The sequence below is a fragment of the Syngnathus acus genome, chromosome 15, assembly GCF_901709675.1.
Source record: "Syngnathus acus chromosome 15, fSynAcu1.2, whole genome shotgun sequence".
Classification (NCBI taxonomy): domain Eukaryota; kingdom Metazoa; phylum Chordata; class Actinopteri; order Syngnathiformes; family Syngnathidae; genus Syngnathus; species Syngnathus acus.
In genome coordinates this window covers 7,039,728-7,056,193 of record NC_051100.1, presented here as the reverse complement: position 1 = coordinate 7,056,193, position 16,466 = coordinate 7,039,728, and the positions used below count along the sequence as shown (strand labels likewise).

At 40.3% G+C, this 16,466-nt stretch overlaps 1 protein-coding gene across 6 annotated transcripts in view; it reads left to right on the top strand.

Moving 5' to 3' along the window:
• The window catches only part of adgrb3 (adhesion G protein-coupled receptor B3), an 86,558-nt gene that overhangs the window by 43,284 nt on the left and 26,808 nt on the right, over nt 1–16,466 (top strand). For all 6 annotated transcript variants that reach the window (XM_037271022.1, XM_037271021.1, XM_037271020.1 and 3 more), the window contains 7 exons: nt 4,656–4,762; nt 5,794–5,988; nt 8,414–8,482; nt 10,682–10,790; nt 14,670–14,816; nt 15,285–15,360; nt 16,280–16,382. In XM_037271022.1, coding sequence (XP_037126917.1) covers nt 4,656–4,762; nt 5,794–5,988; nt 8,414–8,482; nt 10,682–10,790; nt 14,670–14,816; nt 15,285–15,360; nt 16,280–16,382 — 806 coding nt within the window. The remainder of the gene's footprint in view (nt 1–4,655; nt 4,763–5,793; nt 5,989–8,413; nt 8,483–10,681; nt 10,791–14,669; nt 14,817–15,284; nt 15,361–16,279; nt 16,383–16,466) is intronic.

Here is a 16,466-nt window from a genome sequence, read left to right as displayed (position 1 = left end):
GCTTGTGTGCTTGATCAAGGAAAAATAAAAGAAATATACAAGGAAAAAGTGATTCAAGAAGAATATATTGATTCACCGCAGCAATCTATAAACTACATGGCAGGCATTATTGTTCTACAAGTTTCTTCCCTATTTTTTTGTGAAATCTACAAAACCTTGTGACACTAAATCTGGTGCCAGAATTCCGCCGCCAAATCCAGGCACAATGCCCTTATCCCTTCATCCCAATTCAACACGCAACGTAACTCTTGGCAGCACCTGTCAGATTTGCGCGGTGCTGTGACTCATTGCACATTTGTTATAAAAAAATTCTCTGATGTGTTTTTAGACATTTGGCAGAAGGAGCAGTCACACTGTTTTGTTTTGTAATGAGGAAGACAAGGCATGTTTTTGTTGCATGTTGCATAAACAATATGAAACCATAAGATAAATGCTTGGAAAAATGATGAATTTACATTTTATCCTAGCATGGATTTTTACTATTACTATGACTTCACCTTACATATGTTTTTCAAGGAGACAAAAGTTGAACAATTTTGGAAATCAGAAATACCATTTCTGATTTCCAAAACTTTCGACATTTGGAAAGTTTAACTTTCAGTTATTGCTATCACTAATATAGTCTATTTTTCACGCCATATCTTAACATGTTTTACACCGAACACAACAAAAAAGGTCAAACTATCTGGAATACAGCTATTTAATTGACGCACATGTCATAATTTGCTCACACAACAAAATGTGATATAAGTATATACTCTGCAATATGTTACATGTATGTGTATGCACAAGTCATGATGATGATGATGATGATGATAATATTCCAAATGGAAATGTACTTATTTTTTATCAATTAACTCATTGGTGTCTTAGGTGAAAAATATTTTAGACTTGGCAAAGAATTGCACTCACTGAGTGCTCTTCTTCCACTTAAATTCAAGTGCTACTGATGAATTTCATGTAGTTTATGATATAGAGTCATCTGAAGGATATTTTATCTTGATAAGTCAAGTTCAGTACTGTCATTTTTGTTATCTTGAATAAAAGCCCCACTTCAGTAATGTCAGCCAGTCGTAAGCCTTGTTAAGTCAGGACATTCTATCATTTCCAGGGAATCAGCCCGTTGCTCTGTCTGGTAGGACAGAAGGACAGTACAGAAGGTGAATACACAGGAGTTTTGTGAGTATAATAGCACTTGGGTGCCAGATCTCTTGACCTTAGATGCTCGCACAATGGACGGCCTGATGCAATGATTAAAGGGTAAAATAAAAAAGAGCAGACATAGTTCATATTTTAACTACACTGGCACTTAGCACTGGAAAAAGACTGTAATGGAGAATAGATCAGGTCAGGTGAAGTTTGTTTGTAAAGTAATTAATCGCACCTAAAGTCTCAGCAGGCTACGTTCTGAAACACTGAATGGACTAGAACCTCCAAACCTTTTGTTTTGTATTCAAATTGAGGTGAAACTCAGAGGACCTGATGTGCAAGGAGACCATGATTAGGTCTCTTTCTTCTCTCCAGGATATTTGGGCTGCTGGGACCAACTTAACAAGTATGAAATATTGATCAGCACAAGTAACGCAACTAAATATAAGACATAAATGTAGCCAGACAGCTCTGGTGACGTGTCCAAAAAGTGTTTGGGGCATCGGCGCTTACACTGCTGTTGTCACTGTCATCATCAAGGTCATCATAGAAACAGCAGCCGGTGCTGGGGCGTAAGCGACGGTTCACCCATCACCGGTGACAACTGCCACCAGAGGCGGAACGATGGGGTCGGGTAGTTGCGGGCGGGTAGAATTTCCACCAATGTGAATAAAGCCGCAATGTAGAAAGACAGGTGGACCCAAGCGCGCGGGCTCAGCTGCAGCCATGTAGAATGTAAATTGGATTTTGACAAGGCAGAACCTCGCAGGCTAAATCTCAGTCGGAATAGAAACACAGGCAAGATGACAGAAACAAAGCTGACGAATAATTAAAGTAGAACTCATCAGACTAAAACATGAGCGCAAGCATGAAGCTGAGTGGAGCTGAAAGTTGGGTGTTTTTTTTTTTAGATTTTCTAAACTAGAAAAGTACTCGGGAGAATTCGGATTTCTGCCAAAGTTGAACCATTACCAAAATTGTAAGACAAAACATTGTGGAACGCCGTTTGTTTGTCTACCCACACTGTCGGTTTCTACACTCAGCAGCAGTCTGATAATAACAAGGCTGTTGTGTTGAAGGCAACAAAGAGTCTCTATTGTGAAGCCACACACAAATACAAAGTTGAAGGACTTCTGTAACAATCTATTGAGCTGACTGAAACAACGAGAAACAAAATCTCGTCCTATCCTATCTGCATTTTTATTCCAAGATGCACCAATTAAATTACGTCTTATATGCCAACCCTCTTTGATTGACACTTTTTTGTGCCGCACACAAAAAGCGCTCTATCAGAATCTGGTGGAACAGTGGCTCATTTGTGGATTTTTTTTTATTCGCTCATCAACTATTGAAACAACAATGAAACAATCAACTTAAAACAAAAACATATATTTTATGTTTGAGTTCGAAGGCCTTACTGGAAAAGATCAAAGGTCAAATCTCTTTTATTAAAGTGAAAATTCAGGTAGAGATTGAGAACTTTACTATTACAGTTCACTTGCATTGGGGAAGTGAACGATCAAGTCCAGCGCTATCGTCTAGCTTGTCAGGGTTACTCATTCAAATGAGACAAAAAAAAATAAAATACGGATTGTTCAGCATTGGTGGATTTGTGATTCTTGGTCCAATAGGGATTTTTCCCTCCTTAGATAATGACACCATGAGATGTCTCTGAGAGATTGGACGGCACTTTTGGCAGCAATATTTCAGAGATGATTAGCTGATCAATGATTGGCATCTTGCTGGGAGGGTGGGGGAGTCTTCTTTTGGCAGCTGATTTGGTCATTTGCCACTGACTGTGACGCCTCCAGAGCGCTTTGACATTTGATATAAATCTTTTTAGAAAAGGATCCAATCAGTGTACCGAGAATGCTTGGAAGGATCCGTCCTAGCCTTGACATTGACAGACATCCATGGACGAAAAAAAGAAAAAAAAAATACGCAGTTGGCGGTACAGAGGGGTAGCTTGGGGCAGGTTTTTCCAAAATATTAAAGAAAAACCAACATTTGGCCATATGGATATCCATTTTGTTTTTTTATTTTATTTTTTAATGGTGCACGTGAGCTGAGCATGTGAACCACTGCACTGATTGTTCCCCTCAAATTTTATCAACTGAATGTTATAGAATTACATTGGTATCAGTTTGCTCATTTGCATAATGCAATTTATTTTATATGACATGCTAATAATTTATATTGTCACGCATACTTTTCGATGATTATGCTCCAAAGCAAAGTTCAAAAAGCTTTCCATTTGTATCAATTGCTGTCCCTATCTGCTGCTTGAATTATCAATTAAGTCTGATGTCACTCATCTAAAGGAGAGAGCAATTACTTCAAGATAACTTTAAGCTATTAAACTCTTCACAGGATAATATATCAAAAGCTCATATGTACTTCGTTCTTGGAAAAAATGAACTCTGCATCTTTGCAAAATATGAAATTAGTGTAGATCAAAACCATGACCAAAAATGACCCCTACATGGATTAATAAAAGTAAAAAAACATATTTTTGGGACTTCGCATGATTATAAGGCGCATTCTCATAGAACCTGTCTATTTTGGTCCATGCAAATTTTCTTCAACTTGGATTCAACATCCTAGTGTGCTGTGATTCTAGAATTTGGTCGTGATTGTGGTTGCAGTTAGTGTGCAGAGCGGAACACATGTCTTCGCTCTGTGCTGTTGGGGCGATATTTTTGTGTAGCCTAAGTGTGTGTGAGACGAGAAGGTAGGTGTATGGGAGGGGTGGCTTTGAGGCCTCTCTCGCAGCGTGTGTCGGCATGTGGAAAAGTGAAAACGAACGAGAACAAGCAGTAGCAAAGGTTTAAGCGAGGTAGGGACGCCAGGGGAAATGTTTTTTTTTTTTTTTTTTTTACTGTGGGAGTTTTCCTCAGAATGTCGAGCGACCGGGTGATCTGTGAAGTGCACTCCAGCAGGTCGACAGCTGGGAAGGTGTGATGTTGGAGCGTCTATGTAGGATGCGCACGGCCGTTGTGGGTGGATATTGGGTGGTTCTGCTATTTCTAGCTCGCTGTTCCATCGCCTGACATCCACCGCAGCAGTAGAGCGGCATGCTTGAATAAACTAATCTCGACTTTGCATGTTGCACTAATGACACAAGACACAATGCATATATTACAAGTCACGGGACTATGGTTTTACTGCTAATACATTTAAAAAGCACTCTCAAATGCACTGCATAATTGAATATGCAGCATCAAATTTTGATTGTGAGTGATGAGCTGCAGAACTGGACAAAAGGGGATTGTTAAATATCTTATGAAAAGAACTAATATGTCTGGCCTTTTCTCTTCTCTTTCCTTCATTTCCTGTTTCCAACTCCCCCCTGACATCGCCGCACCCTTCTGTCATTCAACTCTCCTTTGGTCTTAATCCCACCCCTAAACTCTCTGCGGCCGCATCCTCATCTCCCGTCTTATCTCCCACCCACTGTTTCCTCTTCTCCAAATCTGTCGCCTCTCCTCGCCCACTCCGTCTCACAGGCACGACCAGTCGACGCTGCTCTTTGGATCACCGCGGCATGGCCTTCTGGGAGCAGCCCAGCTATGCGCGATGCATAACAAATGAATTCAGATACTTGCAGCAATCAGTAGGTGCAAAGTCAGCTCCCTCCCACATCCTCTGCCCCCAATGTATCAAAATGTAACCCACCCACCCCGAGCGCTTTCGCCCCACCAATCATCCTTTCTCATTGCACTGAGGCTAAACATCGCTCTTTCAATAGAGTGGTAAACATTTTGCCATCACTGGTTCTGTAATAAATTGTCTTCATTTTCTCACATTTCCCTCGTGATTTGTTGCTGTATTGGACTTAAATCACCCAGATGTAAATAGCTGAGCTACAATTACGTTGGAACCAAGAACAAAAACAGAGTCAAGTCATCCAAATATAGCGGACATGTTGCATTGTAATGCTGTTTTTTTTTTTTTGGCTACAGAAACATTCGATTGTGCCGTCACTTCAAAGGAGTTATGGCGTAGTCTTTGCAATTCCATTGATTAAAAAATAACATTTACAAGTCACTCAAAAACATGCCCACTTTTAAATTACGACGCCTCGTCTATTATGTGAAGTCATTTTATTTTTTGGCAAAACAGTCCCCAATATATTACGTTCTGATTGAGCACAAACAAATGGGAGCTTTTATCCCTCCTTCATGACTTTTTTTTTAATCGAATTTTAATTTAAAATACTATTAAACTATATCAACTATATTTCTCAACGCAAATTGTTATTGTGATTGTTAAAAACCCTATCACTCACACAACATTCAGTCGTAATATTGTCACGTTTTTTTTTTTTTAAATGTACCGTATTGCTATACCACTACCGATGTATATTTTATAGACTCCGAGCATAATTTTTCATTTGCAATTCCTCCCTAAACGTGTCTCTTCTGCTTCAGTTAGCTCCTTTTATTCACATTGGCTCATTTCAGACATTTGGGAAGTACAATGCAATCGAGTCTGACTCAAATATTAAGTGTCACATAAAGGGCCTCTGAGAAAATAAGCTTTCTTTTCATATTTCATTCACTCCATTTCCTCCAATGTGAAGCTGTCTGTTGAAAATGTGAAGGACGCCGATGCCCCAAGTTCTTTCCTCTCCTGTTTTTGGAGGTTCAGGGCCACCTTGCGAAGGGACAGAGGATGCTGGCAGGGGATGGCATGTCCCAGGTGACCAAAAACCTGCTGGACCTTACCCAGAGGAAAAACTTCTATGCCGGCGACCTGCTTTCTTCTGTGGAGATCCTCCGCAATGTGACGGAAACCTTCAAGAGGGCCAGCTATGAGCCGTCTTCTGATGACGTGCAGGTAAATTAACGAGTAGAATCAGTGCAAGACAAAAATCTAGTTTACTTGCACATTTGATTAAGAATGTCAAATTCTGTTGACCAGTGTAATTTGACAATGTTTTATTCCTGCAAACTTATTTTCAGTGTAATTTATGAAGACCAAGTGACTGCTATGAAAAAGCACATCAATACAAAAAATCTAGTGGTGTTATGTGGGACTAGAAAATACGTAGAAAGTGATCTCCCCCTGCCAACACTGCCGTATATTAGAGAAATGTCTGAGGCAGCACAATGGCTGACAAACAAGCCTGTGGCTCTATTGTATTAAGAAGTCTCCTCCACAGCCTAAGCTGTTTCATCTCATCATGTTGGGCTTGACTGCAGTCCTGATCCTCTTTATGTCAATGATAGAGATTATAGCTAAAGCTCCACCTGCATCTTCAATAAGATAATTTATGTGCTCAGAGCCGTGTCACTTTCAAAGACACCCTTGTCAGGCCTCGGGATCTCTGCTCACTCCAGGATACGCGTGTGATTTACTCACTGTCTGCAGGTCCCGCTCACCAAAATAGAACTAAAAAGAGACAATTAATTGTTTGTTGTTTTGATTTTAGGCCAATTCCCATCATATTACCAAATTGCCTTGATCAAGGATGGAGAAAATAATGATCAATTAATTCATTAGAAGTGGAGACTCTGTCTTTATAATCTGTCTGCCCATTAAACTTGTTTTCTATTTCAAACCGCAGACTAGAGACTCAAGAGAAACCACATGACCACTTTAGCAATTGTGTACTCTGTTTTGCTTCAACTGTATAAGATGCAATTAAAAATGAATTCAGATATATCCTATCGATAAATGGATTAATCAATCATGCCCATATCAAGCATTTAACAACCACAAATTTGTGGTGAGCGTAAAATATGATTAGATAAAAATAATAAATCCAGCTCAACATATGATGCAGTGCAGTTCTACAAACACAGAAATAACCATTTGATTAAACAAAGACCTCCCTGACAGTGTTAATCAAAATAAAGAATTGTTAGCACTCTGTAGGCATGATTGTTTTTTGTCATTATAAGATTACCCCAAAGAATGGATATAAAAAGTCTACACACCCTTGTTCAAATACAATAACCTGGTTGCATAAATAAACTCACCCTCAAGCAAATATTTTGTTGCAGCACCGTTGGCTTTTATCACGGCACTCTTAATGTAGCAATATTTCCCCTTTGCAAAAACGATCCAAATCTGTCAGATTGTGAGGACATCTCCTGTGTACATCCCTCAGATGTTAGACAGAAGGAACTGTTCATAATTCACTCCACCCTAGTTTCCGCTGAAGAAAAATAACTCCAATGCATGAGATTGGCACCAACATGCTTCATTTTGAAGAAATGAACGAATCATAGAATGATTATTACATCCAGACAATTATACTTTCTGGCCATTTTGTATGACTTACGAATTCTCAATATCGGTAATGTATATTGTTGCATCCTTTTTGTTTGTCAGAAAGATAACATGGGAAGGAAAATTCATCTGCCATAGATACATACTATGTAAGGGACTAAAAAAAAAGATCTTGGCATCTTTTAAATAACATGACAATTGCTGGCAATTTTCAAGGCATGTGAAAATCGAATAATAGATATAACAGTAATGTTCGAACCTCTCAGTGGTCCCATGTAGTCCCCATGAATGTCTCTAATAATCTACGGGAATGTGTCGACCACGGACGGGCGACCTTGAGCCCATTCAGCCATTTTCGCACCATAAAGAAAATCTGTGAAATGAGAAAAGCATTGTGTCCATGGTTATTACCGGAGCTCTTTGGGGTGCGTGGGCCGACAACAGTGCAGTCAGATAGTCAGCAGCCCCCACCCCCACTCCACCTCGACCTCCCCCCCTCGACGCATCTCTGCACTAATGCAGTGTTAAAGTGGGCACATTACCACCAGAGGGAGCATAAGCATTCAAGTAGAAAACAAGATAGCCTGTGTCAAGAGATGGAGAGGGAGAGAGAGAGAGAGAGAGAGAGAGAGAGAGAGAGAGAGAGAGAGAGAGAGAGACTCTCCCTCAGGCACACCGTGGACCAGACGAAATAACAAGACTAAGGATCAGACCGAGGTCCTATTACGACCGCAGGCATGCACCCCAAGCATTCCCGACTCTCTCCCGCTGAACAAGACAATGCACACAGGTGCTCAAACATTCCCTTTCATCTGTTTTTTCCCCCCATGGTTGCAGCTTGTGCTTATTTCCTCCAGCGTTCAATATTTTTGCAGCAAGCTGCAGGGGTGCGTTCAAGGAGACTGTGTTGTGTTGCCCCTGATATGCCATCGCACAGACTTATGAAGGAGATGCTGCTCATTTTAAGCAACTGAGAGAATTCACGTGTGTGATAGAGTTAATCATATTTCCTGTCATATTTCCACAGAATTTCTTTCAAATCATCAGTAATCTCTTGGAGGAGGACAACAAGGAGAAATGGGAGGATGCACAGAAGGTAGGCATGTTGCAGTGAATAATTCAGGTCAGCATGAGTGTTGTGCACTTAAAAACTCACGCAATGTTGTGTCATGTCACCCATAGACTTAAATAAAAGTCAGGTTTGTGCTTAGATAACGCTCTGAATCACAGGGGTCATTTAGCAAGTGTCCTCAGATAGTGCATGTGGCCTCCTTTTGATGGTTACTTCCGCATATCACCACTTGGTGGCAGCAACACCGCCACAGAGACTTGTCCAACCATAAAAAGCACTGCAGGGCTCTTTCATTCTGCACATTGTTCCACATAGCAGATACAAATCATGGCAATTAGGGTGATTAGACCATTACTTAAGATGAATTTATAGCACTCTGTTGCACTCCGGGCTTTATGTTTTATTGATTATAGTGCAGCAGCTAAAAGTCAGTCTTCCACTCGCGTGCCTATCTCTCTCTCTCTGGCAAGCTAGAGAAATTGGCAGTTTTGGAGAAAATCACAGGATGCATATTTAAGGGCTGCAGCACTGCAGTAACAATGCTCAGCTCAAAACAATATGCTCCCTCGCAACGTCGTTTATCTATGAATAGTAGCTCCTGGCTAAATCTTCTGTTGCACCAAGTCAGAGCTTTGGGAGATGCCGTCTTTTTAAGGCAGCGGCTTGTGTCGGTAAGCTGAAACCCCCGAAAACATACACAACCTAGACAAAAGATGCCATCTGTGATAGATGCAAGTCTGGAGAGGGCATCTGCTCTGATGCCGCTGCCAGATCCACCTGAATGAGGTAACACTGACACTGACACAAACTGAAATCCAGTTACATCACTTTAGTGTTGACAGCAGTTGCCTGTATAGACTGCATTTAAGTATCTATTCATGGTAGCTGTCGTTTGACAGGGCCTATAATTTGCTTGTTTCTCTCACTGAAACTCAGTGAACCAAAATGTATCAGAAAACGTACTCAACAGATTTCAGGAAATGCAGAAAAAAAGGAATTTTTGCTTCATTTCCGCCAAGTTAACATTCACACTCTATTTTGCTTTCGACAGACAATGCCGGGACTCACAGTTATAATTTTTCCGCACTCGCTGCCTTGTGTTTACAGTTTACATAACGCCCACACGCTATGCGTTAAAGATGCAAAAAAATAAAATAAATCACCTTACTGTGGATCACTATATATTCACCTCCTGTCACTGTTACCATGGCGAGGGAAGCAAGAGCTTTATCTAAAGATACTCTCTTGCAGCCATTTCCCTGTGCTGCCTTCACATCTTTACAGTTGCCATGGAGACTAGTGAAATACGTACGACTGAGCTGTGCGTCAAACATGCCGGAAGGGGCGATGCAATGTGCTTTTCTTTTTACCACGCCCACCCCAACTCCCGCTACTGATTTGACTCTCTTAGAGGATCCACTTGTGGCATCTCACTCACACAAGCACATACACACTTACACATACATAGCTCTGCCTTAGGTGCTTTCCCAATATAAACTCAGAATGAGGTGCTAATTGCTAAATGCCACTTAAAGGTCTTTTTTAAATTACTTGAGAGCCTCATTTTATGCTCACACATATGTTAAAATAAAGCTAGTCGATGTTTGTGAATACTTTCAAATCTCGTCATTCCTTGTCAAAGCCTGTGCTTCGAAGTGACCTGTCAGTGTATGAACGAGCAGCCCGTACAGTTATTTCATCTCTTCCAGGGCAGTTCTGGAATTGTCTTGCATTTGATTTATTGACCAGGAGGGAATGGCTTACACTGCGCCCCCAATGGCAATGGCTGAGCCTATGGAGCTGTCCATGGTGCTGACCACAAAGCACCACATCAAACATCCACGTTCATTTAGTGACTTAGCTGTCCGTGTGTATAAATATATATCTAGGTACCCTATGACCAGTATGGGGTGTACTCGGCCTGTCAGGTAAACGTTACAGAAAACAAACAGATTAAAAAAAAACAAAAAAAAACGCTCTAGGCCTACCTAGAATCATAATGTTCAAATGCTGGACCTCATACAACGGGGCACAGTCCTCTGCTTCAGTAAGCATTAACCGCGGGCTTATTTCTAATCACATTTTTATTTGGATTTGTTTTGACTTTATTCCCCACATTTTTTACCCCCACAGACAGACTCAGCGTGTGCGAACTCAGAGCAGCAGAGTGGAAAATGAGGTGCTTTCTCTAAGATTTATTTAATAATTTGTTGTCTGGTGCAGATCTATCCCGGAGCGGTGGAGCTCATGCAGGTCATCGAGGAATTCATCCACATCGTTGGATTGGGAATGAAGGATTTCCACAATTCTTATTTGATGACTGGCAACTTAGGTAAGCCTCCGAGCTTCTGTTTCTACAGCTATCATTAATTTAGAAGAAATGGTGCGTGAAACACAATGTGGAGAAAAACTGATGGGGATCAATAATGTTTTATAAAACAGAGCTAGGGGTGTAAATGGGCTAGATTCTCATGAAAACACACATTCCACCAATGATTGGTGTAGCAACTATTTTGACAGACACATTTTTACAGAGGGATAAAAAAACAATCAGATTGGTAAGTGAATTCATTTGTCAATAAACAATTGACTATGTTGACAAACGATATCTAGCAAGAATATTGTTAAATTAGCAACATTTACAGAATTAAATAGCACTTCATGTACTCTACTCTTGCCATTCATACAGCAGAATAAGTCGTAGCAAGTATAGTATCCGCTTTGTATTCAGTTAAACAGGCCCAGATGTCACACTGAGCAAGTTGAGTAATTTCTGAATACACTGAGACAAGACCATTATTATTTCATAATTAATGGTTGGTGGATATCCAAGAGATTATTTCTTGCAAACAATTTGGGCCTTGGTTCGATTAAGGATGAGAAACTGAGAAAAGTTACTGTCATCTTTGACCACACATTTCTAATTAAATAAGTAATTAAGTTTTCAGCGGAGCACTTCATCTTTCAATCAGTTTTGAAGGATTTAGTCATATTCTAATCAAATGTTAATAGCGTAGTTATGGCAAATGTGCGCTCTCTGTTCAACTGTGATGCTACCAATCCGTGTAATTAGAGCAGCACAATGCATATCATGTACTAAAGTGCAATTTCAGCAATAACAAGATTGTTTGAGATGTGGGAGAACATTGTGGGCGTGTCTGATAGAATGTTATCGAGCTGAAGTGAAATTACAAGTTATTCAATGTAGCTGTAATGAGCTTGAAAACCATTTTTAATGCACCACCGGTTGTAATGGAGATTAAAACGCCCCTTCTTTGGGACAAAACGTCTCTTGATATGAGTCTTGGAACAATATTTCTCCTCGCTAATGTTCTCATGGGTTCTTTTAGTTTGTGTCGCACTGCCTCGTGGATGATCACGGGTCTCAGTGGCATTTCATTTCTCAGTCATCCATGGATGCCGCCTCGCTGGGATGGAATAATGGAACAGCGGTCTTGATTTATTCATGCAAATGAGTGTGAGCATGAACAGCTGGGCTGGTAGGCAATTCCTCTAAAGGAGTCGGATTTTTCTCCGAGCTTGTATTCTTTACAGTGGCCAGCATTTGACCCACTTATAGGAAACACTCGACACTCTGAGGCTCTTTATCGTGTATAATTTCTATCATGATGGATAGGAGGCCCCCAAGAAGAGCGTTGCAAGCACGATGCAACAAATGCATACAAAAAAATGAAACAAATTAAGCAAAGGACACTTGGAAAGAGGTTTGTTGGCTCTTCTTTCTTCATCCAATTGGGCTTAATGACACTCTAGTAGCAGCTTTTAACGTGCCTGTGTGACATGTAACCAATTCTAAGATTTGACAGGGTAACATTCGACCAGTAGTTGATGATAAAATTGCAGCTTTTACGTCATGTTAACGGCACACTGACAGGCGATTGAAAGTTACATTTGAAAGAAATGAAATCATGTCCATAAAACGTGCATTAAAAACCACGACTATGCATTTGGTACCCAAAGGCTTTACTTATTACAATGTTTAGTAAAGTGTTGTTTTTCAGGGGAGGAACACATGCACACCCTTCACATTCTTTAAATTCCCTCTCGAATCAAGAGGACTTTGTTTGGCATAGCATCCACACTCAGAGTTCCATGAAATAAATTGTGCACATGTGCAGAAGTTTGCCCAACATGTTAATGCGGAACACTAATTCAGTTCTCTTGCAAAGTTTCAAATGCATTTTGGGTTCATCCTGAAATTCCACCTGAAAGCCCACGCTCTCTATTTCTTATTTTATTTTTGTGAGTAGTGTAGTTAAGGCTGAACCGCATTCAAACATAATGAGCAGCGCCATAATTCCCTCATGTGAAAATGAACCACATTCTCGGTGCAGTGAATCGCATCACAATCGTGAATGATTGCTTTATTTGTGCTGCCGGGCCCCATCCGTCAGATGCAAAGCCCCGTTTACATGCAGAATTACCCTGGGCTGTGAAAAGCAGCCTCTCCTCTCCTAGTCCTGCTTTTCATGCTGTGACCCATGACTAAAAAGACACCCAAACGGCTGCCGCACCCGGCATCTGGCACCTCCGTACGCACTTGCTGCAATGTGATTTCATGGCCGCTCCTGGATCATCCCAAACATACAGACACGCCTTCTCCCGTCGCAGTCTTCATCCCAGCATGGAGCCTTGCCAGGATTTAAATGGTATTGTTGGCAAAGAACGATGAACAATGGAGCTTTTGCATCAATGGAGATTAGCCTCGCATTCCCCTCTCTAAAGCAGCACCTGACTGGCACGGGCTGTGATAGCAGGTGGAGAACAGGCCAGCTTTATCCTCCACTTGTAATGCCGAGGCTGGTTTTGCTTGATCTGGAGAATTGCCGCGGTGCACGGACAGACCCTTTGTGGCACCTCAACAGGGAGGTGAGAAAAGGAAAGAGCGATTAAAGAGATTACCTGTATACTGGTTGTCAGGTGCCACTTCGAGCTCGGATTAGGTACTTTTCTATTGGGAGCGCATTTAAGCAACAGTAAGGATATCCTTTATTTTGCTCCAGGGCTCCCTCTCCAGTTGTCTGGTTTACCGAGGGGAAGTTTGATGGTAATAATTCCCCCAAAAAGTACATAGTACATTTTATTTAGTTGAATCTGAGTGGTAGTCTGTTGAACAGCCACTATCTGGCTAAATTCAAACTCACTGAAATCCACTCATTTGTAAAAGAAGCTTATTAACGTAAGAGCACTAAACACCAATAAAATTTATTGTGTTATGATAACATGTTATTAAATAAAAAGATGGGTTCCTTATTGGGTTTTTTTTACAATAAAGAAGAGTAAAGCTAGGGCTGACACTAGTAGTAATGCAACATGAAAAGTAGGTGGCCCACCGTACTTGCCAATTTTGGGTTTTGGAAAATAGAGATAATTTTTATTGCTCTATTGGCCCTTTTTTTTGCCTTATATTTACCACATGAAGGAAAATTATGCGTATAGAGCTGCTTTTCTTATATTCAACAAATGAGTCTGTTTACTATTGAGGACAATAGATAAATGTACTGTTTTTAGTTATGGTTATGAAATGAGTATCAGATAAGGCTTAATAACGAGGCTGCACTGATGATACCAGTTGAGAACTATTGTGATAGACCGTGAAATAAGATGTCTTTGGTTGGCATGGTAATGACAGAAACACTATTCACATAATTATAAGACAGAGAACCATCAAAACGGTTTCTGTTAGTTTAAGCTGTTATTGCTTATAAGGCTGAAAGTTATTAGTAGTATAAATTTGATTTATATTCTATTTACTTGCTTAATGGAGCCAATAGGAAAATGGAGTAATGGGATGTTTTGTTTTCTCAGCCTGGGTGAAGTTAATCTTGCTTTTCCATTGCACGAATAATTGTTTGTGTTTGCTTTTATGGAAAGTTGAATAATAATGTTCTAATCAAATAAATTTAGGACAGAAATGATAAAATCTGAGTGTTGGGTTTCCTAGACTTGGGGTCATCATTAATATTTCATCTTCAATATACGGTTAAGTATTTGGGTTAAAACAAGGAAGACATTTATAGAAAAGGTTTAACGGGCAGATTTGGGAAATAATAAAACATTATTTCTCAGTTCATTGGCACCTGACCAGTTCAGGGTATGTCAGCTGAGAATTAAGTGGGCTTTAAATTCACACAAACTGCTCTGAGTTCATCTATACTGACCGACACGTTTAACTGTGTTATTTGTGCAGTGGCCAGCATCCAGCGACTTCCAGCCGTGTCAGTCATGACTGACATCAACTTCCCAATGAAGGGCCGTAAAGGCATGGTGGACTGGGCTCGGAACTCTGAAGATAAGGTGGTCATCCCAAAAGTCCTCTTTGTCTCCCAAAGTGCAGGTTGGTCTCCCAATATATCACAGAGCTTCCTGAAGCTATCGAAATAATCTCTTAATCGTACATTTATTCAAATGTATTATTCAGTGCAGTCGCTTTCCTATTTTTCAATTCATTGCCTATCGAGTTTATTTCCCACTGACTGCATAATGACAAACCTGGAGGCCATTATTAAAGCTGGCAAATAAAAATCACATTTCTTAACTTCAATCGGAGGAGTTAGGTCAGCCTTGCCTAGTTGTGCTTGTTCACTCACAGTCGACTCAGCAGTTCGTTCTTTCTTATCAAGTGCTTGCCGTTTAGGTTATAATTGCTGTTATCTCCCTATATTGGAATATATCACAGATAACAAAATAAATGCCAACATTTCTGTCTCTGTCGTTTTCTTGGAATACAACAAATTTACTCCAGATTTTTTTTTTTTTTATTATTAATTCTGTTTATCTATTGTTAACTCTTGTTTCCCTTTAGACATGGAGAGATCCCCTGTTTTCATTTTAGGAACAGTTCTTTACAAGACTCTTGGCCTCATGCTACCTTCACCAAAGTAAGAACACTGTGTTTAACTTGTCTGTATTTTCAACTGAAACCCGAAGAACAATACAAAATACAAATTTTTCTCTTTTTTAATCATTAGAAAGTTGCTTAGTAGTCATTTCTTGGAGTTGTAGATCAACTCCCAAAGCCAGACAAGCCATTGCAATGGAAGCAGAGCAGCTGGCCTTTTGCGTGTACAGGTATATATGCTGGGGATGTGTGTCTGCAAGTGAGATGTGACAGTGAACTCTCTCAGCAGTAAAAGCAGATCAAAACCAAGTGTCAGACGAAAGCGGGTCCCCTTTCTACCCAAATGTCAAGCTTGCAAAGTTCTAAAATGAACACAATAACTTCTTCCCTCTAAATGCAGTCATTCAGGTGCACTCAGAGCGGCACACTGCAGAGTTCAACAAAAAGTCCATTGATATCCATTTTACAGTATGTTCTGAAAAGAGTTTGAAAGCGTATAAAAGGTCTTACGAAAATATTCTCAGCTCCACTGGTGTTGGAAGGACAGCCTTCCTTTGTGAGGCCAGCAGTTTCCAGCTTTGCTTCTGCTCTACTCTGAAAAGCGACTATTCTGTCGAATCACTGGTAATGATTTTTGAAAGAGCACTTCAGTAAGTAGCACATCTTAAATAAGAGAGGCCAAATAAGCATCATGTTCATTCTGGCAGACATGAGGGAATCCAAAAGCTGTCCAGAATGCTTCATGGTTGTCTACAACTATTTGCGTTTATAGTTCTCCTTCTAAAGGCAATGTTTTCGAGATTGCTCTTATACTAGATTCTTATGAGATTGCACCAGTTAAAGTGTCCCGTTATTGTACAACAACTTTCGAGGTCACAAAGTAATAGAAAATGTTGTCGACAGGATAATTCAAACAATGACATTTATTCATTCTGTCATATTTTTTGTGTGTGTTTCAGGAACCACACAATTGTGAACTCCAAGGTCATTGCTGTCACTGTCAGGCCAGAGCCTAAGGCCATCCAGTCCCACCTGGAGATTGAGTTGGCTCACCTGGCCAATGTAAGCACAGATTCACACTCTCCCAAACCAAAGTTTTCAGGTTGTTTAAATTGTTGTCATCGTTTAATTGCTTCATACACATTT